Source organism: Trachurus japonicus, chromosome 11, assembly GCF_045865225.1.
Source record: "Trachurus japonicus isolate A0001 chromosome 11, Traja_1.0".
Taxonomy (NCBI): Eukaryota; Metazoa; Chordata; class Actinopteri; order Carangiformes; family Carangidae; genus Trachurus; species Trachurus japonicus.
Genome location: NC_140917.1, coordinates 16,165,193 through 16,193,190, shown reverse-complemented (window position 1 = coordinate 16,193,190; position 27,998 = coordinate 16,165,193). Strand labels below are relative to the sequence as shown.

The window sequence follows — 27,998 nt, the reverse complement described above, 5'->3', positions numbered from 1 at the left end:
GCCTGGGTTGACCATGTGTCGTGTGACTGCCACCGGACGGTTGTGGGTAGAAAGTGCAGGAAAACGTGCCGGTGGGTGAAACGCACTCTCAAACACAGTGAGCCATGCAGGCGGCTCCATCTCCATCCGGACCAGAAGCAGCAGCGGCAGCAGCAGCAGCAGCAGCAGCGGCGGCGGCAGCAGAGATGTGAAGGCGGATTTAGAAGATAATGTGCCTCGGCCTCCACCGTCGTCAACATGTTCCCGGGAGTTTTCTATGCACTGCTGGCGGGTTTCCTCGGGGCCGTGGCGTCGTCGTCGGCCAAGCTGTCCCTCGGAGCCGACTACCTGAAGGGAGTCTGTGAGACCGGACTGCGGACGTGGGGAGAGCAGCGGAAATTCAGACAAGCGGACGAAACCACCACCTGTGACCGGGTGAGGCAGCTCGAGCCGCAGTGGGGCTGAATTATTTATCAGCGTGCGTGTGTGTGTGTGTGTGTGTGTGTGTGTGTGTGTGTGTGTGTGTGTGTGTGTGTGTGTGTGTGTGTGTGTGTGTGTGTGTGTGTGTGTGTGTGTGTGTGTGTGTGTGTGTGTGTGTGTGTGTGTGTGTGAATAATGCAGGGCAGACGTGGGAGATTTTCTCACGGAGGGACTTCTCTTCTCCCTCTTCATCCCTCAGCATCAGCACCATCGGCAGCAGCATCACGCGGCGGGGGGTGGTGGGGGTGGGGGGTGGGGGGGCAGCAGCTGCGCTCTCGTGCCGTGTCCGCGTGCTGCATGACATTGCAGCTCCTGTGAGTGTGGTGATGTGCGGTGCTATCGCGTTATCTTATAGCTCATTATAGCAGCGTTGCAGAGCTCGTGGCTCCATAAGGAGGTCATTCAGGGTTGTTGTTTTTTTTCTTTATGACTTTCACACTCTGCGCGCGCAGTGATGTCAGAATGAAACCTCTGCGGGGCTGCTGGCGCGAGACCTCAGCAGTGCAGAGGACAAACAGTGGCCTCCCTCCAACACAGAAAGCAAGTCAGGTTTGCAAAACAAATGGTCCAGATCAGTGCCACGAGATTTGAATGCACCATGCCAGAGAGGCTACAGCTGGGCAAACAGGGAATCGATCTAATCACCTATAAGTATATAGCTGTAGGCTAGCTTTAATTGTAAGATCTGAGCTGTTTGTTTACATTGATCACATTTATTGTCACATTTATTGTCACTGATCATCTAAGGAGTGGAAGGCTGCAACCACATCAACACACCTACATGTAGTTCCTTAAATAATCAATTGATTGTTCAGTGTAGAAAATGTTAGAAAGTCCGGAAAAACAAAACATTAATGGTATTAGGCATTTACTATTTAGATGATCTCTCCACTTCTATCATTACTTGTTTGCTTTTTAGTTACATTTGTATCTCCTGCTCTTTTTTTCAATGTTAACGCACATTTATCTGCATTTTTGTGTGAAACATGAATAATTTATAATATTCTATAATCTGGACATTAATGTACATCTACATTTAGTAGGCTACTTCTTCCTCTTCTTTAACTCCTAAGTTGCATGCTGCAGGTGTATTATTGTGTATCTGGTGCAGCAATGTAATTTCCATAGACATACAGTACAAACAATTGTAAACTCACTGTACAATGCACCTTGCTCACATCTTTTACACTGAAGCAGACACAGAGTAACAATAAAAAGCTGTTATAAGCTTCTTGTCTAAGTTTGTGTTTATATTTTCCAGCTTCATATCCCTCTGAGGCTGCTGTGTGGTGGACTCCTGTTCACGTGCAATGCTGTGATGTGGACCTTCCTCGCCAAAGCTCTCAGGTACTCCTCTTCCTCCACCCGAACCACTGTGACCACCACCGCCTCCAACTTCATATCTTCCGTAAGTAGTGGCTCCCCTCTCTCTTTTTTACCTGGTAGTTTTGTAGTAGAGGACATTAAACCCTTTCCTCCTTATGTAACATGTTTTATTTTAGAAAGTAGGCTGGACTACATTCAGAAATAACTCGTCACAGTGATTTAAGTGTCTTACAGGAATTTCTTGTCAAGGTTCAATGTCTTTTCTTTTTTTTGGACATTTTTCCATCAAGATTTCCTCAATGGCTGTAATTTAAATTTAACCTTAGGGACTTAACACTGTGACTCTTCTCACCCATGCAGGCTTTCCTAGGCCAGCTGATCTTCGGTGAAGCCCAGATAACGTTATGGTGGGTCGGGATCTCTCTGACCTTCTCCGGTCTGTTGGTTCTGCAGAGGGTTTCGCCACAGGATGGACAACAGAGTGGAGTTGCCAAGAAGGATGAATAATATGTCTGGTCTCCACTAGTTCAGCCCAGCCTGGCTCCAGATGGCTGTGCTCCGTGCTGTGTTTTTGGTCAGCAGCTCCTCTGATTTTGACATCGAGCCAAAGTGAAGTGAAATCTGAAAACAAACAGCAGACGTGTTTGGAGGATTTTGTTCTTTAAGTCAAACACACCTACTTATTGTAATTATAAGTTAATGTGCTACAGTGAAAAAGCAAGAGAAATTAGTTGTTAACCCTCTAATTGTGTATTTTCTAACACAGTTAAACCAAATGCCACTCGAACTGTGGCCTTCTTTTGAATTAGTGACTCTTAATCCCTCAGTTTGTGTTTCTGAAACCAGAGGAGTTGCTGGAGCTCAGCCAGTCTGACCATGGTGCAGCTGCAGCTGGACTGGTGGAGACGAGGCTAATGGATGTCTGCGTCCGGTTTCTCCGGAAGCTCTAAAATCGTCTTTATCCACAAGCTTACGAGGAAGCAAAAAATGAAACTAGCTTTATGTTACTTTCTGGAAAAACCATGGTGAGCTAAAACAGAGCAAACGTGAAAGAAGGGAAGAGACAAAAAGGGAATAGTTTGACGTTTTAGGAAATGTGCTTATTCATCTTCCTGCTGGGAGTTAGATGAAAAGACCGACGCCACTGTCACGTCTGTCTGCTGAATAAGAAACTGCGGTCAGAGATGTAGTTGGAAGTGCTTTCCCAACAAAAGTTTCAAGTACTTCCAGAAACTTAACGAAAAGTTCCTTCTCTGCTTTGTCATTTGAATTCCTGTAGTTCCCCTCTATGTGTCAAGTAAATGTCACACAGAAAGGTTGAACTGTATCATCAATATGTCTGACAATGAAGTTGTTTCTTTGATAATCAATAGATTTCTTACTGTGTAAAATGTCAGAAAACAGTGAAACACAACATATGCACATAACAAACAATATCTTGATACTAATCATGTTTCATATTTGCAGACATGAGACTGGTATCTTCTCATCTAATGCTCAATAATACAGCTAATAAGCACATTTCAAGTGGCAAACTATTCTTTTAAAGGAAGAGGAAAATAACACAGTGGATATGATGCGAGGACCTGTGTGTTCATGAGTTTACCATGTGCGAGATGTGAACGTCCTTCAGCCTGCAGCCGCGAGATCACCAAAGCTTTCTTAACTCACATTTCCTTCAGCCGCTGCGACACTCACTGTAAACATCCAACACTGACTCTCCATCGTATGCATGCTCGAGGCGATGTTATAAACCAGGTGTACTTTACATCAGTAATAATCCTTTCTAATGTAGCACTGAAAGGCTCGTCCCTGGTCTGATGTTTGCCCTCTGCCGGGGTCTTTCTTTCTTTCTTTCTTTCTTTGACTTTTTCTTTGCCTTTCCTGATAGCTTGAACCTAAACCTCAAGATTTGAGCATGACACGTGTTTTGATTCAGAGGCAGCTGGTCTTCCATTTCACGACAGACGTGTGCATGTTCCTACCGAGGCCTCAGATCACACCAAAGCGTCCTGGAGTGTCTCGTCACTTAACCCGGGTGACGTCCGTGCGAGCTGCTTCGTTTTATTAAACTTGTGACATATAGGCGTCCAAAGTGTCTCTATGGCGTCAGAGACATCACACGGCCTTTTTTTTCTTATTGCCTGTTTGAGCTTTATGTGCCCTGCGTTCACGATCATACCCTTCTGTTGCACATCATGAAGATCAATCCATCACCCATCATCTCTGGGGGTTCGATAGACATACCTGGTTCCATCAGAAGCTTCCCTCCCTCCGCATCTCCTGGAGCTGTCAGCGAGAGTGCAATAACATTATACTTCCTTTAAATCTCATGACACTGTGATGCGTTTAACAGCGAGGGAGCTTTGTGCATTAATAATAGAGCATAGAAAATGGCGATACGCGCTACCAGAGGGATGTTTCTGTCTGTAGAGTAAGTAAACTAAAATACACAAGGATTTGCCTGGACATGACATCAGAGGTTGCTTCACTGAACACTTTGCTGTTGTTTGGATACATATCATGAATCTAAATGCATAACGGTAGCTATACCTGTGTGTATTTATCCTGCAGCAGCAACGCACAAATATATATATCAGATGTCCTTCCAACTGCTGCTGTGCAGGTTTTGTATCATGCATCCCTATTAATGTGACCGCAGAGACAATGTGACTGCACGGCTATCTTATTAAAGGCCGGCTGAGTGATGTTTCATAGCAGGGCTGTTCTCACCTTGCGGGATAATTTTTCAGTCACTCACAGCCAACACACACAAGCAGCAACATCAGAAGTGGCTTCAGATGTTTGTGCCTCCATGTTTTGAGGATCATGAGTGTGTTGTGTTTGGAAAAAATAACACTAACTAGCTTTCTTGCCAAGTGCCAGGTAAAAAAAAAAAAAGATTGACACCAGTCCCACGTCTGTCCCATTAATAATAAAGCTAGCAGCCAGTTAGCTTAGCTAAAAAGAAAAAGAAAGAAAGAGGGGAAGCACAAGCACATAAGTTAGTGTATTTCTTGGAGCAGTAACTTCTTGAAGTCTTGGGATAACGAAACAGTAGACTGACAACCATGGATTTTGTCATGACCTCCGGATGGTACAGTGACAACTTAAGAACGCCTGCAAATAGACAAACACACTGCAACAACACAACACAACAGAAGTGTTAACAGGGACACACAAAAGGTGACAGACCCAGCTTTGTGTTAGTGATGAATTTTTTGGTTCATTGTAGTGTCAATATTATCACATGATTCAGACAGCATTATAGCTTAGCCTTATAGTCTATAGCTTGGTCCGTCACTGTTTTTGTCCCTGTGGAAACACTTATGTTGAGTTGTGAGATTTTGCAGCATATGTGTTGTCAAATTGTTGAAGTTGTGTTCTGCATTCATTGGGCAAGCAGATCCAAATGAGCAGTTTCAACTCTTTTAAGCTAAACTAACTGCCCCTGGCTCCAGCTGCATATTTTATGACAGTGGTTTTAAAACTTGTCTTATTCTTGGTAAAGACATTTAGTCCCCCAAAATATCAAACTATTCTTTTATTGTACCTTAAATGTGATATCTGTAATGTTTGCTTTTATTCTGGAAATATCCCGGTGCCTGGCTTCTCTTCAGTAAACGGCATGATATGAGGGTAAACCATCTACCTGTGAACCCACTCTCACTGTAATATAACCAATCAGAGCTTTGCAGTAGCCACATTTATAGCTCTGTGACTGTGGCATGGCCCTGAGCGTGATGTATTTATATCCATGTGCACATAAACTGTAGATGTGGTTGTACAGAGAGATTAGAAAAACACTGAAATACGACCCTGGCCTGGGAAAAGGTGTGTGTCACATTGACGAGTTCATGTGCTGCACTGGGAGAAAATAACAGTAAATTTATTAAATATCATTCAATCAGTAAATGTTTTATCAATCTGAAAGTGTACTGTTGACACCACAGCGTCTCAGAGACTGTTCAGTCTTAATCTTTAAAATATTAAATAAGCTCCAGGATAATGGATAATAGACATGTTTTGTTTTGATTTATCTGCACTTTTTAACCTTGTATCAGTCCTGGTTTTAATCTGGAGGCTGCTGCACTGACAAATTCAATATTTAATGTGACTTTTGACACAAATCAAGTCGGTTTAATCAGACTGTGTTCGCTCTGATATGAATTACGATGTGTTTTACAGAGTATGTGAAACAGCTGTTTGTACAAGTGTAAATACATTCTGTCAATAGGAAAAATCTTAAAAGGCTGTGTAAATGGTTGTCTCCACTGAGAGGAAACATTTAAATTATTAAATAAACATCTCATCTGACAAACATGATTGTTGTTTCAGTCACTCAGATATTATTCAGCACATTTTTCCAACAGCTTTACACAGAAAAATTCCTCAAGAGATTTTCTACTTTTCAGAAATATGACATTAGATGTGAAGGAGTGTTCAAACTTGTGTTTTCAAACTTTTGTAGTCATATATTTAAATATTTTTTTTGTTAGTGCTGCTGAACAATTACATTTTTAAAATCACAGTAGCTTCTTTTTTTTTTGCTTGAAATAGCAGAAATTCAAGTGTATTGTGTTAGGGTTCGGGTTAGCAATACGAATGGAAAGTATAAGCAACATGATGATGTGATGTATTACTGGTGGTATTTAAAATTCAGCGCAAGCGAAGATGGCAGAGCGAGAGCAGCGTTGTTTGGTCGACAAGAAAAATAAGTTCTTTAGGGCAGGAACACGAGGAGCAAATAGGAGCATATGCATGGTTTTCTATAACATGAATACGGCATAAAAATATTCATATAAAATAGAATAAGCACTAAAACACCATAAACAGTGGTGTGTCTTATTGATCCAGAATGGATGTCAGTAGGGTCAGTAGGTCACATGACTTGGAAGTTATTAAAAAAAAGCTCTTTTTTCCTAAAAAATATTCATATAAAATAGAGGGAACACAAAAAATACCATACAGAGTACTGTGTCTTATGCATATAGAGGAGTTACACCATTCTGCATTGGTTTGGGCTCACTAGGTCACATGACTTGGAAGCTATTGAAAAAAACATGAATTATCCTGCATTCAAATAATTATCTAAAATTAATTTTAAAAAATACCAATCAAATCAAATGCATCCGTGAATTTAAAATGTTACCCAATAAGAAAATAAAATATGCAGTAAACTGTTAAACTGAGTCAATAAAAGTTCACAGAAAGCTGTCACATACATAATTTTATTTCATTCCCCTTTAAACAAATACCACAGTCAAAAAGAAAAAAAAAGAAAAAACATGTGGTCCATAGTACGTACTCGAAATAGTTTCATACCTGACCACACAACAGAACATACAATTCAAGAAAAATAAGAAAGCTGGTGTCCTGTCTGTGTAAACTGGATAGCAACTGTTGCATCCCCACATTATTGTAACATTTTTTTTTTAAAAACCTCCAGTGATTTTAAAAGCCTAAATAAAATGTCATTCCTGACAATGCTCTACTTGAACTGGGTCCTTCACTGTCTTGTTGTGTGTTCATTAAGCATTCGATTTGGCAACAGTAGTTTGTAGTTAATCTTCTAGTAATTCCTTCCATCATCTCTTAAAAGCACAACTCATACTACAGTAAGGCTTTCAGACGCGGGTGAGCGAAGGCCTTTTTAGTGTTAAATGCTCAGAAGTGGCCTGTTCCCCATCAGCACAGGTAAATCTCTTCACACTGGTCGGCCTGGCTTGTTCACAGCTGCCACATATAAAATGTGCACCTGTATCGTGGACCTTCAGGCCTCAGTGAACATTTTCCACTGGCTTAAATATTAATCAACACTTTTATCCTGTGAGGCCTCTCTCTCCTCCAGTCAGACTACACGACAACCACAGAGTATGACAAACAGACTGGATCATCCGAAAGCAAATTCCATCAATTGAAAGTGAGTGAATTACACTTAGGGTCAGTGCACTCAGAGCAATGTGTATTGCTTTATTCCCTGACTTTCCATCTGAGCTGGTGACTGTGCGGGGTCATCACGCAAAGAGGTCGTCGACATTTACTGCACACACTTATCAAATCATCGGAAGGACACTGGTAAAACTGCCTGGTGGATAATAAAACTGAAGAGTCACTTTTAATATTTTACAAAACTTTCTTCACCTGCACGTGTCAGATATTAAAGTTATAATCATTAAGATTCCCTTAAAATAAAATAAATAAGTAGTTGTTGATAGAATTTGTGTTCTGAATTGTTTCATGTATTTACATTTAGATTAATTATTTGAATTAGTTTTTATAATTAGTGGATTTAGTTCAAAATGAGGTAAGTTTGTCATCCAGCACTTCACTGTAGTGTGGGAAACTACTCTCACTATGTGCACCATCAGATCAGATCGTCGACTTTGAAAGTTAGTTTGTTTGGCTGAGCTGTAAACAAACGTCCAGTCCTGCCGTACAGCTGCTCACCAGGTCTAATTTAATCAGCTTAGTGTGAAATCTTAAGGATTATAACTTTCACTGGCCACTGAGAGGCTAAAGCTAATGCTAATCCAGCCTTTGTTCTAACTTTCTTGGGATTTTAGTGCACTCACAACATAAATCAAAAGAAAATTTTCTTCCTAAAATATATTTCTTGCTCAATCTGAAGAAATCCTCTCATCCGGTGTCGAAGAAGGAAAAGAACAAGCTCATTTCAAAGTGTTATCAACCAATGTGATCCTGTCTCACCCCGACCGTCAAGTTAAGGCAAAATAATACGTTTTTTTTTTTCTTCTTCTTTAAATAGCAGATGCCACGGTTCACTACTGCGCTGTTCTAAGGCAAATCATCTGCAGCATCCAGCGAAAGACTATTGCATCGACAGGGATACGGGAAAACAAGAGGAGGTGACGGGTTCACAACAACAACAACAATGTTCACAGGTCGACGACATCAGGTGGCTCGTCTTAGCACCTGGAGCGTGGCTGCTTAGCAAAAAGTGTTCTTCAATTCACATTGTTTAGTTCTGGAAGCAGGAGATTACGGTGGCCATGAAGGCTCAATTCACTGCAGCTCAAGAAACCACATGCAAAGACACAAACACAAGAAGTGACCGACCAGGCTAAAGACTACGACATTCAACAAAACTGCCTCAGCTCATGTGTTGTTAAATTGAAGTCGTTTTATGGATTTGCAGCACATTTGTGTCTCTGCGTGTGTTTTCCTGAAGTTGCACTGAGTTGGCCCCTCAGGGCCACCGTAGGAAATGATGCAGGAAGCTTCAGTCTGGAGGAGGAGGCAGGACTCAGTGTCTGTAAGTGCTTCTTGTCAAGTTGTTGCTGCATTTTTTTTTGTTGTTGATGTTTTTTTGGGTACAGCTACTCCTCATTAATCTCAGTCAGCACCAAGAGGGAAATTATAAAATATAAAGAAGGTGAAAATATTTAAAGAAAAAAAACTGCAATGGCTGAACAACAGCATACCCTGAAATGAAATTAAAAGAAATATAAAAAAGAAAGAAAGAAAGACAGTATAGAAGTGGAGGAGAGGAGTTCATGCTCGTTGAGGTCCAGACCGGGACTGATCAGTCTTAGTCCACAGCACCTTCCAGCTCTCACACTATGTACTGGTACAGGTCCGCTTTGCCGTGATCGGGCGTCGCGAACGGGCTCAGCCAGGCCACGGAGAACGGGTGGCCGAACACCACTTTCATGTTCATCCATTTAGACTTTTTGGCCCATTTTCGCTCCTCCTTCTTCAGCTGCTCGATTCCCTGCAGGGGGGGGACAGAGATATAACTCATATTATTCAAAGCTGACGCAAAACCGTGTCAGCTGCGAAGATACAGACGTGTCTTTAAAATCTAATGAACCAACAGAAAATAACCACTGAATGGGATTAGAAAAGAGACACGTTGAAGCATCTCTTTGTTTTTCCTGATGAGCAGGGTTCAGTGACTCACAACCATATACAGTCTATGCTCACAACCAGTATTTCCTGATGTGTAAGAAGAGCACACACACACACACACTCTCAGAGCACGACAGGCTCTGACGGATATTGACCGAAAAATATGATCTTTGTAGTGAATAGTGTGACACGGTGAGTCATCCTCGTCGTGGGTGTTTGGAGCAGATACATTAAGAGATGCAGTTTAATCTCCACCTGCCTGGAGGCTGAGAGTCAATTCTTCTATTTACATCCGTGCTAACAACAAACCGAATGAATTTAGAGCCTTAACCTTCGTCACCGAGACTTATCTCAGGACGTCAGACGTGACCTCAGCTGCACTGCAAACTGTTCTGCAGTTAAAAAAAACAACCTACACCTGTTTGCCTCAGCTAAACTGATCCCTGATCTGTTTCTATTTCCATGATTCTGCTTTTATTTAATTCTGTATTTGCACACAAAAGCAGAAATGGTACATACATTTCATTACCAAAATTAGTTTATTTTGCATTCATTTAGATATTTATTCAATTATTTCTGTATTTATTTATACTTCATTTTCTGTGTTTTACTCTATATGTACTGTGAGTATTTTCATCACAGAGCTCATCTCTCACACATGCTCAATAATTTGTTGATAATTGGACCAAAAATGTGGAACTTAAATTAGCTCCGAGTACAGTTGGTTAAAAAACAATAGTCATATTGTAAAATTCAGATAAACCTTCCTGCTCCTGTCTGATGTTTCGATAAAGAACGACTGTGAACAACACATGTGATTGTGTGAACTCGACCATGTGAACTCAGGAGGTTCTCAGCGGAGCGATGAGGAAGTGAAATGACGGCAGTTTCACTCACCGTCTCGTCGGTGCAGATGGAGTGAACCTGAGTCCCAAACATGACGGCCGTGAAGATCAGAAAGAGAAGACCCTCGAAGCAGAGGAGGATTAGGAGGATGACGGTTGCTGGTGGAGAGAAGTTACTGCATTCTGACCAAGAAGAAGAAGAAGAAGAGTTAAAAGCGTTTTCCTTTCAAAATGAACATACAGGAATAAAAATGATAGGAAATCATAATGTATATTAATATATTACTACATATCCTGCAAAAGGGCTGCACTGTCTTACTCACTTGTCCAGTCTTCTTCAAAGCAGAGCACAAAATGGAAAGCCACCATGATGAGCGCATGGAAGGATATTAGTGCAATGTACATCTGAAAAACAAAACAAATATTCAATGTTGACAAGAAATTCTTTTCTCTACTGAAGCTCAGCTCAATGTCAAACCACATATCACAAAATGAACAAGAGAGACAGTTAATCAATATGAATCTAATACTTTGCTGTTGGCATGTTTATAATTTATGTATTAAATTTGACTCAAATATTTTTTTTATCCTCCATATTTCATTTTTTTCTTGTCTTTAATTTTCATTACCATGATTTTTCCCCCTGATAATTCATTTATGTTATTATCAAGACTAGATTACTGTATGGCAAGTGACCTGCTCTTCCAGATTACTTGTATAAGTGTCTATTTATTAACTCACAAAATAGACATCATAAAAAACTGATACATGGAAAGTGAATTATTCTTCTTTGTGTGTTTTTCTCAGCCTGATGATACAGTTTATAACAAAACTAGAAAAAAAAGGAAGTTTTGCTGTGGTGGTGGGTAAAGACTCACCGTGAAGAGCACAAAGTACTTCTGGTTGTTCTCTCCGACACAGTTGTTCACCCAGGGACAGTGGTGGTCCATCTTTTTGATGCAGCGTTTACACACACTGTGGACACACACATACATAATAAAGACTGAGACAAAATTGTTTTTTTAAAGTGGAAAACTGTGACTTTGGGCAAACAGAAGACGAACCTGAGTGTTTAAGTTTTCTCCAAGTGAATCACAGTGTGTGTGTGTGTGTGTGTGTGAGAGTATAATTCATGTATCATCTGACAAAGCAGAAAGTCACTCTCAGTCTACCTGTGTGCTTTGTTTTGCTGCCACTCTGCTCGTAATATTTTATTCCTACGGGTCATTAGAGACAAATGTATCTGAAGCACACAAAACGATGACTCATGATGTTAAACATCAACAAAAAAAATCGACTCCATTCAAACTAACACCAACTCTTTGTCTTTACCACTTTACAATTCAATTACTCTGCCGTGTTTTTTGCACTTTTCCAGCCTTCAGATCCCAGGAAACCTGCTGAGCAGCCACAGCGGGGATCCCTGATTATCAAGCAGCAGAGTCCGCAGGGAAAAGCTGCGCAGCGACCGAACACACACACACACACACACACACATTACACACACACAGGGGAGAGCTGGGCAGGAGGAACAAACACAGCGAAGGAGAGGAGTCCCCGGTGGGAGCGTCGCACCAGGACTCTCCTCCGTGAGTTGCAGACTTTGAAATGAAAGTTGGAAATGAAAAGTGGTGGACACGCACACACACACACACACACAGACACACACACACACGGTGAGCTCTGTACCTGCAGTGGTGAGCTCTGTCAGGCTTGATGCTGCAGCACTTGGGACACTTGTACACCACCTGTCCCGGTTTGAGCTGCAGGCTCTCGATGAATTCTTTGGTAGCGTTCCCTTTAGGCACGGCTCCCTGGGAGAGAGGTTAGAAAAAAACGTGTTGACAAGTTTCTGTTACGTCAGGCGCAGCTCCAGGAGCTCCCTCCTGATGGGACCGACAGCAAGAAATCAATTCGACCAGAACGATGAGACGATCACCAGAATTATTAGACCTTTAAATGTTCCAGTGTGTGATATCATGAGCCAAGAGTTTATTATATCAAACTTTGATTGGACCCTGCATTACCTACATTATTTATGTATCTTTCTATTTCATTTATTTTTTTTCTCTCCCCATCATGTTTGCAGCTATTATACATGAGAAGCATTGAATAATCAATTGTGGTTAACGTATCTGTACAACCTGATGATTCATAATAAAAAAACATTTTTGAAAAAAGAGCAGATGCAAGAACTACAAATCATCTTTATCTAGGATTTTGTCTTTTGTTGCAAGCCTGATGTATGGGCTGTATTAGATCTATCTATGATTGTTTTGTCATTGATAAATCTGCTAAATTATTTTCCCTAATAAACCTATTTACTAAAGCCAAAAGAGAAGTCACCACATTTTGTTTATTTTCAAACATTAAAAATATATATAAAAAAAACAAAATAATTAACAATTAATTCAAAATAAGCAGCAAATCTCACTTTTGACAAGGGGTAATAAGAGAAAGTTGTTTTTCTTGATTAGAAGAACTAATATTAATCTGCCAGTTATTAGAATGAAAAATTATTAATATCTATGAAAAGTTTCCTTTCTGTCCTCCTCACAAGTTCTCCTTTTTTTGTCCAACCAAAAAACCCTAACCCAGGGGTGTCAAACATGTGGCCTGCGGGCCAAAACTGGCCCATCAGAGGGTCCAATCCGGCCCGCTGGAAGTGTGAAAATGATATAGAAGACAGAAAGAGGCATAATATTGTTGAAATTGCACATATTTCTATCAAGAAATTTCAAGTTGTTCATAATATGTTTTGGAAAACATCGTGATAATGTACTTCTTTACACTAAAACAAAGAGAAAACTTCAGAGTTCTTGTTATTTATAGGTTATTATGCTATTATTATGCCTAACCAAAACATTTCCAATTCACTATTCCATTTACTCACATTGTTTGCTTAAAAAATGTGATTATAATTGAGCACTCCTATAAAGTGGTTTAATAAGAAAGATCGGGCACTCCCAAACCAGTAATGAGACCGTTGAAGGTGTGACTGACTGACTGACTGACTGACCGGGTCTGTGCACATCGCTTTGGCGTGAGAGGCGAGTGCGAGGAAAGCGAGGCCGTTGAAGATCACCCCGTTGAAGAGGCTGTAGGCCACGTTCTTGGCGGGAAGCAGCATGACGAACACCACCACGAACTCGGCGTAGAAGACCAGGAACCAGGTGATGATGCCGCACACGATGCCGCAGCCGTCGCGGATGAACCACATGGTGTCGGAGCCGGTGCGGGGCGGGGGAGGGGCGCAGTGCTCGGGCTTCAGGTAGCCAGCTTGGCGCTCGATGTCCCTGGTGCGGTGCGCCGGGCTCTTCATCCTACAACGCCCGTGGCTCCAACCACATACTGCGGGGAGCGGCGGGAGACAGATGGAGAGGAAGAGGGGGAGCGGAGGGATGGGAAGAAAATGAAAGAAAGAAAGGAATTAGAGAGTTAGGCCAGGGATTTGGATTAAATGTGTGTCAATGAGGGATGGTGAGAGTAGGCCGCTAAAAATAATGATTATTTATATCTATAATGAGTGAGGCCTATAAAATGTCAGAAACAACAAAGTCCTCCAACCTAAACAACCAAAGTGGTCGCATCTTTTTTATCACCACATACTGTAGGTTGTTTTTTAAACCCTCTCTATAGCTGGGTTTCCATCCAAGTCGTATCGAATTTAAAAGCGGATTTTGTGAAAATGCGCAAAAAGCAAAGCGAATTTATGCCCGTTTCCATTCATAATTGTTTTGCGATTAGGAGGAGTGCACCGTGAGATTACGTCATAAGAGAGCGTGAATGTATCCAACAGTTGACACTCAGCTGACACTCAACATCATGGACAATTTACGTAGGCTACTTTCCGGACTATAGACGCACCTGTATAAACCGCACCAGCTATATTTTAAAAGAAAATACATATATAGGCCGCACTTGAATATAAACTGCAGGTTTTCATGTTGTAACATGAGATATTTACACAGAAAGACAGTAGGGAACTGTGACAGTCTGCTCTGGTTACGCTCCTCTCCTCCATGTGCATCTGTTTACATACGAAGCCGGTGAAAAATCAATAAGTTACATAACGATGTTACGGCGTGTGTTTGTGTAGTCTTAACCGTCATAAACAAAAGATTATGGGATACGGAGCGTTTGTGTTGCGGTGCAGAGAGGAGAGCTGGGAGACCGGGGCGTCGCTGGGTGAAGTCCAGCAGCTTCACCCACAAACTCTGCCTCAATTCGCATAATCTGTTTCCATCACAAAAACTCGCATTTCCTTTATTCGATACGCTGACAAATCCACCTCCTCCAAGCGTATAAACTTTTACGGGGTGTTCCCACCAAACGCGATGAACGCGATTGAATCGCGCGTCAAATGAAATCGCGTCGCGCTAGACGCTCCAGTTTTGACGCTGGTTCAATATGCAAAAAACGCCTCGTCGCGGCATCGCGTCGCGCGACGAGCCCGCCCAAACAACAACATTTCTCCCACTATTTCATTCTCTGGCAGCAGTGTTGCCAACTTGGCGACTTTGTCGCTAAATCTGGCGACTTTCCAACCCCTCTTGGTGACTTTTTTTGTCAAAAGCGACTAGCGACAAATCTAGCGACTTTTCCCCGTGATATTACAAACGTTTCTGGACCTGAAATCACGTTACCACAGCTGTTTTCAACGAGCAGCGGTGCTGCCGCGGGCACTCACAGGTATTCAGCCTACACACAGTAGTGTCACGGAGCTGCCTCCGCTGCATTCAGAGACGCACTGCTCCACACCACAGACATAAAGAGCGCCGCTGCCCCCCCCCCCCCCCGCTGAGATAATGACGTCATTTAGCGACTTTTAGCGACTTTTACGACAGCCAATAGCGACTTTGCTTACTGAGGAGTTGGCAACACTGTCTGGCAGAGATAACCACTATTGCTGCACTGTTCCTGTCCCTGTAGATGGGAGAGGAACAGCGGTGTGGGTCTCTGGCTGCAGGAGGAGGAGGAGGAGACAGCTCCGTGAACTACTGTGTGACTGACCGCCTGTTGAGTGCTTTGGGACGGGGCGGTCGGCTCGCAGCGCCCGCTGGTTGAAAACAGCAGTGATAACGGGCTTTCAGGTCCGAATCTCCAAATCAGAAACGTTTGTAACAGCACCGGAAAAGCAACAGTGAAGAGCTGTGGCTTTGCAGCAGCTAATGGGGATCTGAATAATAAACTAAACTAAACCAGAAAACTTCTAATATTGTCAATAGACTCGCTCTGACTAAGCTGCCAAGGGAACACCAGTACGTCCGTACGTCAGCACGTCGGTGACGATCTCAAAGCTGATTGGCTGTCGCGGCGCGTCTTCACGCGAATTCGCCGCAAAAGTTCAATTATTTCAACTCGAGCGATGAAGCGTCATCGCGCCGGGCGACGCGATGGAGGCGATTTTTCGCGGCCAACGCGTCCATCGCGCCGCGCTATCGCGTCCATCGCATCGCCCGGCGCGATGACGCGACTAATCGCGTGTTTGCATTGACTTTACATGTAATCTCGACGCGCGATGAAGCGTCATCGCGTTTGGTGGGAACACCCCGTTATGCGCATTTACTGCCTTTATTCGAATTTCTGGCGTTTCCATTCAAGTATTTATGCGCATTTTAAGAAAAGGTGGATGGAAACCCAACTTATGACCCATATGTGTGTTTCCTGAAAAACTGAGGTGGATTCTGCAATTTTTTATCTAAAGAATTCAAATATAAATCTTTTGTCATCTTAAAACTACAATTTTGACGTCTTAACACTGATTTTGGACTGAACCGGAGGTGGGAATCACCCAAGGCCCTGCGACACGATAATGTCACGATATTAAGAATATTGCAGTATGCTGCCATATATTAGCTTTCTTCAACTGCTGATGTGTCTAAATCATAGACTGTATAAAAATGAAAACTTTTCCTTACACATCCGGCTTAAGACTTATCCTAATGCAGATTTTGGCATAAATAGTGGGTGTGTGTTGTTACAGTACAGAGACATCTACCACTGCTGAAGACTGTTTGTTTGAGCTTTTAAAGCAGTTTTATAAACAAACAAGTGAAGTCACTCGGAAAAAAAAAACACACACTGAATGCAAATTACGTCCGCCAGGTATTTCCATATACAGTATACCTCACTTTCCCACTCTTTACACTATGTCACATTACCTCACCTTCTGCCCTTGTAAAAAAAAAAAACTGCTGAACATACAACCTATGGCCTCTTTTTTTTGTCTTGGTGTCTTCCACAGTTTCCCAGAAACCTGTAGGTGACATCTTCAAAACCCTCAAGTTTGACATTTACTATTACGCAACAAAAAGAAAAAGAAATCTTAACAGTTGAGAGGCTGGAACAAGAGAGTTTCACATTGCATTTAGTGTTGTGCACGAATGATATTTATTGAATAAAGTGTGTCCAAGCAAATTTCTGTCTGTAGAATTTCATGATATATTTAACATACTAGAAGAATACATAATATTATTGAATGGCTCCATCCATCACTAAACTTATGTATCATGTCATGGGTAGTCTGTACAGTGTGGGAATAAAGGTTGAATTTAATTATCCAAACTGTCACAACATTATTATTTATTACTATTTATCATACTGACAGAAATTTGACAACACTTTACATTCATATCCTATGTTAACATGAACTAGTTCATCTTTATCTGCCCTGAACTATGAACTCGTTCTTTCTAGTGTACTTTTCAGGGTGTGAACTTGCACAACACTGAATGCGGTACATGTGTCGTGTCTGCAAATACACTATATAATCACAGTGCTGGAGTGCTGCTGCCTGCACCACAACAACTGAGAGTTGGTGTAAACAGACTAAGTACACTACATCCTCAAGGCACACAAAGAAAGATAGAGGCTAATAAGACAGAGTGAATGAGGAAATGAGGTTGAGGACACTAGAGGAAGCATTAAGTGAAGGAGGAACTACAGTAACACCGTCTGCCCAACACACTACACACAGTCCACACAGGGTCCTTCTCTCTCTCTCAGCCAAAGGAGGAGACTGTTGTCAGACTTAAGAGGCTGTAATTCACCACTATGAAGTGAAACAAAGCAGCACTTCTTCAACAACAACAGCAACAACAACAGAAGCAGCCTTCACAGTCGTCCTGAGCTGCACCGGGCCGGCTGGAGACGAGGCTTATGAATAACCAACTGAGCAAGTCTCAGTGTGTGTGCAGACAAAGATGAAGTGACTTCAAAGAGGGGGATGAAATGTCAGAAAGGCAAAAATAGGCCTCACTATTGCACGCCGATAACACAGAGCTGGGCAGCGAGTGTGGCATGCTTCCCCGAGGAAAGGAATTTAATCAGAACGAGAGCGATACGGCACGTTCAGGAGCAGATTAATCATAAAAGTCATGTCTGGATTTAACAAAAAACATCTTACAGTCCATTCATTGCAGACCTCGGCCCCCTCACCTTCACACTCCTGAAGACTTCAAACCACAAAACTCTTTTATCACTTCAACATTTTATATCAACCTTTTAGCTTCATCTTTTCTGCTGTAATAAAGTAACTCATGTTTGGTTTTGTTTCAATAAAACTGAAAACAACATGCATTAATGTGTATCCAGTGAACAGGAGGATATCCTGACTGTGAGGTCAGAAATCAAGCATGACACATAATACAGTAGAGAGTATATTTGTAAGATTATACAGGAATCTCTTGAAACATAACCTCTATTCATTTTACAGCGAGGAAAAACAAACACGGAAACATCAGTGATGATAAAACTCTTGCAAACCCTGCCAAGACTTACACAATGGGTCTGAAAATGAACAGAAGGTAAATCATGCGAGTCAGCCCGGTTCAGATTATCCTAAAATAAAAACCCATCTGAAAGATTTCAGCCATTTCCAGCTAATCACACTCTGAATACACAAAGGTAGACGACGTCGACGTGGGGCATTGTCTTCTTGATCAAAACAAATTGCACTTCCTTCCGTTTCCTACAGTTTGACTGACCCGAACCCTGCAGCCCAAACCTTTCATAAAACCTTCAACCAGCAGCAGTCAGGCTCAGTGGGAGTCGGCAGATATCACTTTCACTGCCAGTCAGCGTTACTGAGCCATCTTTCCTGGCTCCAAATAGTAGTAAACAGTAGAAAACAAAACCCAGTTACTCCACTTATGCTTATCTGAGAGACTTGTTGAGGATATTTCATATTGTAAAGGTGATGCTTTCACACTGCACTGCCTGGATTATACTACTTAAAATTGTATAAACACCAGATGAACTCCATATTACCATGCTATAGAGCTACATTAACATGTTACACATTAATGCAGAATACTATCTACCAAACACCTTTCAAAAGTCTATCAATTCATTTCTTTTAGCAGAATAGAAAAACCATCATTGCTGGCTTCAAAGAGGTTACAACCGTTTTTACAGATTCAGATTAATTCATTGTTTATATCGACTCTGTGTCTATACTTGGTTAAATGGGAAATGGATGTGCATTTATTTTGTGCCTTTCTAGTCATAACAACCAGTTATTATCAGGAGAATAAGATGCACATGATATTTCCTTGGTCTTTTTATAAGATAAAACCCTCTTTACTCTTTTGGATTAGGCCAATGTGTTTTTGATTGAGTTTTCATTGTAATCTACTTAAATATTTCCATATTACCCTGGTATTATGCATATTCCTATTGCCCTTACAGGGAAATGACATTCATATTTTTTATTTATTTTTTTGGCAAGAAGAGGAATAATACTGCAAAATACCAAAGCAAATTGCTCATGTTCGAACTGGATTTTACAGAATACACAGCCTTTTTCAGATGAGTTGGTATGTGATATTGGACAAAATCTTAATTCCTTACAGACTTTTAGTTTTATCAGTCTGATCACTCATGTGACTGTGTGTCGGGCTGATTCAGCTGGTGGGAGTTGCCTGCATCGAGTAAAACTGGTTCCAGAGAGGAGGAGGAGGAGGAGGGGGGAGATGCAGGATGCTTTTTAACTGCTTGTAATGTAATTGTTAAGTGGTCTGCTTCTCCATTAGAGACAAAAGACACTGAGAGAGAGAGAGAGCCCCCAAAAACGGTGTTTACTGAAGATGCAGATGATGGGACGAGATAGAAACTGACAACAATAAAAAGTCATGAAAGACCTGAAGTGAAACTAACTGCAACACCAGGGCTCATTAACGACTGTCTGCTAAGTCAATGGTTTCTTTTGTATTAGAGTCTATAGATTCCTCCCAGTGAATGAGTGTGTTTCGAGTGAAAAGTGACCTAATTGTTAAAATAACAGCCTTTCTCTAATTATGTTAACCTAAAGAAAAGAGCTGCTGAAATGCCACTAATCACGATGAAGATGCAGTCCTGTCAGATTGTAACTATGGCAATGAGGTAACTCCAAACATACACATTGTAGCTATAGATTGATATTCAGTTAATGATTCATCGGGTATGTTTGATTACCTGCTGGAATACATGCCAATGTAATGACAGAATGAGACATGAGAGAGGTATGAAGAGACGTGATGGGAGGGGAAATGAATGAACTCTCTGATGAGATCTTATAGGTTACTGATTAACCTCATTTGGCAGCTTATTAAAAACAATATTTTGTGAACTAAACAATAGGAAGCTGTCAGTGTATGTCACTCTGAGTCGGCATATTACAGTAGATCCAGACAAGAGTGTGTCACATGAGCTGTTATAGGCACATGACAATCAGGAATTATTATTACTATGACACTGCAACAACAAAACAGCCCAGTCAGTCACATTTTTCTAGTAGTAGTGGGGTGTAGATTTTGATAGCTGTGAAATCAATCAATTTAACTGCATGGAAAACACCAGATACTGACAGGTGAAGTTTTAATGCTCCACACAGACTAATACAATTCACACACAGCACGGTACAGTTATCAAAATCACTGTGCTGTGACACCAAGGAGGGAGGAACCATATTTGGTAACAGGCAGCAGCTTTCACAGCTACTGTAAGTGTGTGGCAATGAGCTGAAACATGCACAAAAAATTGATTGCAAACTATTGAGAGTGATCAATTTTTTTTATGCTCTCTGATGATTCTAGTTTCAAATGTGTTTTGCAATTTATGACTTTCCTCAGGTTTTTATTTTTACATTTGGTGATACAAATGTGAAAATCTGGACTCTACTTGGATGAAAAACTTTATCAGATACTATTCAGGATTAATACAGATGAAGAAATCTGTACACCTGCTGCCTCAGTGTACACCCTTCCAGTTTCAAAACATCCATTGACACATTTTCACACACTCGAGTGCCTGTGGTGATTATTATCTCTTTAAGAAAATAATCTTTTATAAACAAGGTTTATAAAGAAAGTTTATACAGTAAGAAATCTCAAGCCATTATTGCAGTTGCTGTGTGATGGTTTCACTGTCAGTATTGACTGAGAGCCTCAAACACAGATTCACATACAAGAAACTGTCATTTTCAGCAAATACATTTCATTTATGATGTAAATAAGGTAAAGTTTAAAAACTACAGGTCAGAACAAACTTATGTCCCTTCCCATTCCTATGTTTTACACCTGCTCAGTAAAATAGGTAAAAGTAATAGTGAAAAACTGTAAATGTCAGTCCTTGCAGCCATATAGGCTATTTAATTATTCTTGCAGATGTAAGCTATACACTGCAACTTTGTTTACACATCTTTTGAACTGATTTGATTCAATGGAGGAAAAACAAGACATTGTGAATGAATGAAAATATGCTGTACCACTTCAAAATGTAAATCAGTGCACAGCTGCTCTGCTGTAGTGCTTTTGGGCAGAGCCTCTTCTTCCTCTTCTGCTGCTTAAACCACCTCTTGCAATGATTAGCAGGGTGTTCACGGTTATTAGTGTCTTATAATTAGCTATAATGAATTAACTTTCAGAAAGTGCTAATGCAATAAAACCCCCGAGCAGGAAGTTAACTGTGTGTCAGCTGGAGCGGGATATCTGGATTCCCAGTTGTTACTCACAACACCTAATGTTACATCAGATTAATTTAAAAAGCAGCAGGTCCACTGGTTGTAATAAAAACAAACAAACATACCTCGCTGTCTCCTGCTTTGTCTCCAAAAAGTTTCTTCAAGTCGTCACGTATAGTTTCGAGGCTGGTGAAGTGAAAACCAGACTGAGAGTGAGAGTCTCCTCCGCGGCTCCGCCTGGTAGCTCAGCCCGGGCTAACCTCACTGATCCCCGGGCAGCTGCTCTCCACAGTGCCGCCCTCGCCTCGGCTTCACCCGCTTCTCTCCGCCGCCGCCGCCGCCGCTGCCTCGGTTTCGTTCAAGAGGCTGGTTGGGTGGTGGATTTATCCGTGTGGAGCCGCTGCCGAGGACTGGGTGCTGGGACGGGCCTAGCTCCTGTGTCGGGTCCGCTCGGCTCAGCGGGCGGTGGGACAACAAAACCTCACGGAGCCAAACCAGGAAGTCTCCAGTCTGCTCTGCGCCCCGCGAGGAGCTGCGCTGCCCTGAGCGCAGGCTGACAGGCAGCAGCCCCTTCTCCCTGCCTTACACCACCACCCTTCATTAAAAAAGACTGAGCTAAAATGAGCGAATTTGTTTCTCTGCATTCTGGGAATATTTCTCACATATTATTAGATGTACTTCTCCTCTTTTATTCTCATGTTTGGAATTTTTACTTATTTGTTGTATATTACTGATGTTTCTATCCTGTATGTGTTTTACTCTGGTGCTATGGACCCTCCTGTGTCTTTGAATGAATGAATGAATGAATGAATGAATACGTTTTATTTTTGGTACATAAAAAGACTATACACTGAATTGACTGCAGTCTTACACCTGAATGGATTTATATGACATGAGTTACATAAGAACAAAACACACAGAAAAAAAACAGATGTGCAAACAATCACAACAACTGTCAGGACCAAATTATGTATAAATCATTGGCTGATTAAAGTTACTGACAAAGTTAATAAGTTAATTTCGTTTCTTGATTACAGTAAGTGAACCTGAACATACGCCACTTTTCTTTATTATGATGCTCCCTTTTTATTTATTAGTTTTTAAAAACCACTGTGCTATAAATAAAGTAAATGGCTTGTTTGTTTATTTGTATCTGGATATGTTTTTTTTTCTGTTTTTGTACTTTGAATTGTGACAGATAATTTCTAATATTGCTCTGATTGTGATGGGAGTTTTCTGTCTTCTTTTGATGACGTAGTAGGAGAGCGACGCGCACACATGCCACCACCAGTGTTTTCACATCATTATGGCAACAGTTAAAGTCAGCGAGGCAGAAAAGGTGTATATTTTACACGGCATACGGGTAAGTATTCAATTATTACCCTCGAGCCTCGGCCCTTTATGATTTAAATAATGTTTTCTACAAATGTCACAGCAGCGATTTGTGCTCCACGAATGCTACGAAGTTAGCTGTGTTAGCATGCTGCTATAACTAAAAAGTCTTGTGTTGTTGACATGTTGTTCACTCTTGTTGACCTCAGGATGATTTGAGAGTGGATGGACGAGGCTGTGAGGATTACAGACACATGGAAGTGGAGACGGACGTGGTGTCCAACACAGACGGATCCGCCAAAGTCTCACTGGTACCGATGAACTCACACTTCAGTTCAGTCTGCACCTCAAGTCCCACACGTTGGCTCTTTATTATCAGTTCACACTAAACCCCCTCTTAACTTTTCAATTTGCACATATACTAGATTCAAGTTTCAAAAACTTTATTTAGTCATTTTGTGCACAGACAAGCTGTGTACAACATTTTTTGTGCAGAGTCCCCCGGGAGTCAGACTGAGTTAAAAGAGTTAAAACGTTTTAAAATCATTTAAGGCAAATAAGACAAAGAAAACATCAATAAATAACATTGGAAAATAAAACACACAGAAAAAGCTGCCAAAATATATTATATGCACAGAAATTTAAATATGCATAGTCCATCAAAGTGCAAAAGTGGCAGTGATGTCCATGTTGTAACAGTTGTGTTTATTTAGCATTTGCCTTCAGTCTCACTGTGGCTGGGGAAAAGCTTATATACACTACTGCTTGTTAGTCACACTCTATCTCTTTATTGTGCTCATTTTCATCCTGATCAATTGTCTAATATAACTTCCTGTTTTGTGTCTGTCAGGGTCACACTGTGGTTCTGGTTGGGATCAAGGCTGAAATAGGAAAACCAAGGCCCCTGGTGCCAGATGAAGGTTATCTGGAGTTCTTTGTTGACTGGTAGGTTTGGTGCAAAAACAAACACAGTCAGTCAGGTTGCAATCTGGTGACGACCGTGGACAGGATAACTGGTGCAAAAATGGCTGTTTTTGGCTAATTTAGGACTGAAGAGTATCAGTCAAATCCACACACGTCATTATGTTAATGCAAATAGAATTCAAACATTGAGTATTGGAACCAATCAATGCCTATTGATTTCTAACATTGTCTATAGTGGCTGAACACACAATATATTGACTTGTGGTATCCACTGTAAGTGTAAGATAACTCAAATTTAACAGCTTTTTTATACTGTGAATGAACAGAGATGCGGGAAATCCTGTCAGAATAGATTTAGAGCAGTTTACAGAGAGTAGGGCAACACAGTAATCGTGTTTCAAAGAAATGTTGCTCAGTTGTCAAAAACACTAATTCAGAAGTGAACACAAGCTGCCCAAATTATACACTGTAGATATTTGGTATTATTTGAAACTACCTTTTTTAATAAACCCATTTTTTAAACCAAATTACTCGACAAAATGATATGATATATTTTGACTTTAAATCAAAAGTGGAAGTAGGTCCTGTTTTTTACAATAGTAGGTTTCCGTTGTAAACAAGATTAACAATTTCATTGTAAGAATAAATCAAATCAAATCCCTCTTAGTTGAAGAGGTTTTATGAATGATTTGACGGACTTCTTGCCACTAGGAGGTGGTGTTGTATTGCCTGTAGCCTTTGACATGTCTGCAGCAGATCCCAATGATGTGTGAACTTTAAAAGGATAGTAGTGCCATATTTATATCCAACGTGCTTGTGAAGGGGGGCAGTGGGGTGGGTGACTGATAGGTGCTCTGTGACCACCATACACATTTATTGTCTTGTTTTGTGCATTCATTATTAGTTCGGCTAATGCCACCCCTGAATTCGAGGGCAGAGGAGGCGAGGAGCTCGGGACGGAGCTGAGTAACACACTCTACAAAGTCTTCAACAACAAACACAGCGTGGACCTGAAGAGCCTCTGCATCAGCGCTGGAGAACACTGCTGGCTGCTCTATGTGGATGTGCTGGTGGGTGTCTATCTATGAGGCCTACACTGAAATGCAAAAAAAAAACCACCATACTGTATGGCAAACATTGTGACTGTGACTGTGATATGAAGTTGCAATTTCTTTCCCCAGAATCGTTATTTTTACTTCATGTTCGTTTTTAAAAAATGGTGTGAGGTTTGCTGGGTTCTTGTACCAGAAAAACATGTTTCTTTATGTCTTGAGAATATGATTTGTTGTTCGGTGCATTTCTGTAACAACACAACACTTGGTGCTGACAATACACACCAATATTGTGATACATTTTACCTTCATAAAAAAAAAACTGCAGCTTCTGCGATTTGGATATGGCAGTTTTCAGCTATATTGGGATTAATTCAATTGTGCAGCCCTGGTATTTGTGTAGTAGTTTGTTTCAGTCCCCATTCTGTGGAATATTTGTCAAATACACTACAATAAAACATCTGTATTTGTACTTCTGATCTATTCTTACTTGTAGGATATGATGTAATAATTCATCTTGCATGTGAAATACTGTTTTTGTGCTGTGTTTCAGTAGAGCACTAAATCAAAGCAGCACATTTGACATCTTATTTGATCTGAGTACTGAGGTCCATTGTTTCTGTCTCCACAGCTCCTCCAGTGTGATGGAAACTTGTACGATGCCATCTCAATAGCTATCAAGGCAGCTCTCTTCAATACAAAGTAAGTTAAGGCGTCATTATGCCATGTGTTTGTGTTTTTATGACTGGATATATTTTAATCCTATGATCTCTAACTGTTGTAATGTTTTCCAGTTTAATTAGCTTTTTGCTCATAAACACTGAATAAGCGCATAGACAAATCTCTGATTGTCTCACTGACAGAATTCCCAGAGTGCACATATCAGCAGATGACGAAGGAGGAAAGGAAATCGAGCTGTCAGATGACCCGTATGACTGTATGAGATTAAATGTTGAAAACGTCCCGTGTATAGTCACCTTGTGTAAGGTAAGATCACCTGCTGATACTGGGGAGGAATGAATGTCTGAAGCCCATAGTCCCACAGACAGTGAAACACGTACTGTTTTTTGTTCTGCAGGTGGGGCACAGACACGTGGTGGATGCGACTCTGCAGGAGAAGGCGTGCTCAGTGGCCAGCCTCATCATCTCCGTCACACACAAGGGCACAGTCACCTGCACGAGGAAGGTGGGCGGAGGCAGCCTGGATCCAGAGAGCATCTTTGAAATGACAGAGGTGAGTCGAGTCGTCCTCCCCGGCCATCTGGCTTCCACTCGCCCACAAAGCGATACTTCATCACGACCTGGTGTCATTTTCTTTTTATTCAACTGCAGCATAAAAGCAGTGAGAGTCGACCTTGAACCAACAACCAGGTTTTGTTGTCAGTTGGATGAATGTGCTGGTGTATTTTTACAGTGCTTAGAGGTTTAAAAGACCCAAGAAAATCACATGTTTTCTTTCTCCATGGGTGTAATGTGGCCTCTCCTTTAACTCTCAGCAAGAAAGAACATGAGCATAACCTCCAAATGTCAGAACACTAATAAAAACTCTAAATGCAAATTTTCAACATGATTCATTGAGGACTCTTAAGGCTGGGTTGCACCAACAAGGTTTAGTTTAATCTAAGATTAGCCCAAATCAGAGTTTATTGAAACCAGGTTTAAATTGACTTAATCCAGGTTTACAATTAAATTTCAAATTAAACCCAGTTTATTCAAGCCAAGTTTTCTTATTTACACTGAGTTTAATCCATTCAGAAAAGTATGCATATCCAAATGAAAATTAAACAATTAAACACATACATTAGTAAAAAAGGAAGAAAAGAAATCTGCTGCTGTGAGGACCTTGCAAGTACTGGTTTTGAGTTAAACTAGATCAAAATTTAAGTGAAATTTAAAGTTTATTGTAACAGAATTAAATTTATAATCTTGGTTTAAAGTTTTAAAGTAGCTGTTGCAACTGAATTTCAGTTTAAACCAGGATTTAATCTGCTTTAAATGTTAAACCTTGTTGATGATCCAGTCTAAGGACATGTTGAACATTATGTTATTAATATAAAAAATACAGCAAGTAAGTAGCATTTATGTTGACAAATCCATGTGATTACATATGAGTAAAGCTGTATGTTCTTGTCTCCAGGCAGGTAAACGGGTCGGGAAAGCTCTTCATGCTCCGCTCATGAAGCTGCTGCAGCAGGAGGAGAGTCTGGGAACAAAGAAACAGAAAGTCGGTTTCCTCGGTTAAGATCGATCACTTTATCTACAGAGTGTATGTACATGTCGTTTTCTAATAAAACTTTTACTTTGTACAGCATGATCCCCTGTGTATTTTCTGACATTTACACATGCTGCTGTATGGCTTTAATGTCAGCTTTATTAACCTTATGGAGGTAGATGACATTTGAATCAGAAGATATCAGGGCTCTTATTAATTAAATGTCTAATTCGAGGCTGTAACTAATTATAATTTTCAGTATCAGTTCATCGTCACATCATTATTTAATCAGTCACTTCAAACTTCCAAATATTATTTTCTCTGATCAAAAAAAAACAAAATATATTGAGTTAAGAGACTAAAAAACAGACAATATCTGCAATATTTGCTTAAAAAACAACTTGATGAATAGTTTCTGTGTGTGGGATAAAGATCCAGAACAGATTTATAGTGCACTGAAGACATCAGAGAGGGCCTATGTTTGACATGTTTATCAAAATATCAAGTGTGTCCATGAAATTGTGTTATTGAACAATATATTTTCCATGTGAGTGACATGTTCAGTGTCCTGGTGCAGATGTGAAGTCAGTGCTGTAGTGTCCATACGGCCTCAGCGTCCTCTTGTCTTTGCCACGTGTCAGTGCAGGACTGTGTACAGTGGAGTCTTTACACAGAGACCAGATGGGACTGGATCGTTACCACTCTCCCTCCTCAGACTGTTGTCGGCCATGAACTCTGGCTGAGAGCAGACGGGTCCAAAACAAACTCCTACTTAAGACCACAGCTCTTATTGCAGAGTGAGGGATGAAGAAAAAAAAAAAAGACCACAGAGAGCGATGTATGAAAAGATAAGAGACTTCAGAGGTAATGATGAATGAGTTTTTGATTTCAAGGCTTCACCGCTGCCAGAAACACCTGGAAATGTGAACGTTTTTCCAAATGAGGCTTCCAAAGCCCCTTTTTTTGGCCAGCGTTTAGGAAAGAAACTCTTATTCCATTGCATTGGTCTTAAAGCGGTCCTCAGAAGCCAAGAA

General features: G+C 40.9%; 3 protein-coding genes across 4 annotated transcripts; 2 read left to right on the top strand and 1 right to left on the bottom strand.

Moving 5' to 3' along the window:
• Positions 1–13: 13 nt before the first annotated feature.
• LOC146978551 (transmembrane protein 42-like) lies at positions 14–4,988 on the top strand. The gene is made up of 3 exons (XM_085791284.1): positions 14–414; positions 1,721–1,867; positions 2,146–4,988. The coding sequence occupies exons 1-3, from the start codon at positions 238–240 to the stop codon at positions 2,290–2,292; spliced, it is 471 nt and encodes a 156-aa protein (XP_085647410.1). The 5' UTR covers positions 14–237; the 3' UTR covers positions 2,293–4,988.
• A 2,012-nt stretch (positions 4,989–7,000) lies between these two features.
• Positions 7,001–21,962, bottom strand: LOC146978550 (palmitoyltransferase ZDHHC3-like). 2 transcript variants are annotated; one of them, XM_085791282.1, is made up of 7 exons: positions 21,570–21,962; positions 13,522–13,853; positions 12,192–12,316; positions 11,381–11,477; positions 10,826–10,907; positions 10,555–10,685; positions 7,001–9,520 (listed from the first exon to the last, which is right to left on the bottom strand). In XM_085791282.1, the coding sequence occupies exons 2-7, from the start codon at positions 13,822–13,824 to the stop codon at positions 9,362–9,364; spliced, it is 897 nt and encodes a 298-aa protein (XP_085647408.1). In that variant the 5' UTR covers positions 13,825–13,853; positions 21,570–21,962; the 3' UTR covers positions 7,001–9,361. The 2 variants fall into 2 exon arrangements, with proteins under 2 accessions (XP_085647408.1, XP_085647409.1); XM_085791283.1 differs by having other exon boundaries at positions 21,647–21,746.
• Positions 21,963–22,687: 725 nt separating this feature from the next.
• exosc7 (exosome component 7) lies at positions 22,688–27,058 on the top strand. Its single transcript, XM_085791281.1, has 8 exons — positions 22,688–22,807; positions 22,986–23,087; positions 23,627–23,721; positions 24,605–24,770; positions 25,384–25,454; positions 25,616–25,739; positions 25,831–25,986; positions 26,890–27,058. Exons 1-8 carry the CDS (start codon positions 22,751–22,753, stop codon positions 26,992–26,994), a joined length of 876 nt encoding a protein of 291 aa, XP_085647407.1. The 5' UTR covers positions 22,688–22,750; the 3' UTR covers positions 26,995–27,058.
• Positions 27,059–27,998: the final 940 nt, after the last annotated feature.

Coding starts and splice junctions, on each gene's coding strand:
- LOC146978551 (XM_085791284.1), top strand. CDS start 238: ATGTTCCCGGGAGTTTTCTATGCACTGCTGGCGGGTTTCCTCGGGGCC. Junction 415..1,720: donor AAACCACCACCTGTGACCGG/GTGAGGCAGCTC, acceptor TATATTTTCCAG/CTTCATATCCCTCTGAGGCT. Junction 1,868..2,145: donor CCTCCAACTTCATATCTTCC/GTAAGTAGTGGC, acceptor TCACCCATGCAG/GCTTTCCTAGGCCAGCTGAT.
- LOC146978550 (XM_085791282.1), bottom strand. CDS start 13,824: ATGAAGAGCCCGGCGCACCGCACCAGGGACATCGAGCGCCAAGCTGGC. Junction 12,317..13,521: donor AAGCGATGTGCACAGACCCG/GTCAGTCAGTCA, acceptor CCTCTCTCCCAG/GGAGCCGTGCCTAAAGGGAA. Junction 10,908..11,380: donor AGTACTTTGTGCTCTTCACG/GTGAGTCTTTAC, acceptor TTTGTTTTTCAG/ATGTACATTGCACTAATATC.
- exosc7 (XM_085791281.1), top strand. CDS start 22,751: ATGGCAACAGTTAAAGTCAGCGAGGCAGAAAAGGTGTATATTTTACAC. Junction 22,808..22,985: donor ATATTTTACACGGCATACGG/GTAAGTATTCAA, acceptor TGTTGACCTCAG/GATGATTTGAGAGTGGATGG. Junction 23,722..24,604: donor CTGGAGTTCTTTGTTGACTG/GTAGGTTTGGTG, acceptor ATTCATTATTAG/TTCGGCTAATGCCACCCCTG.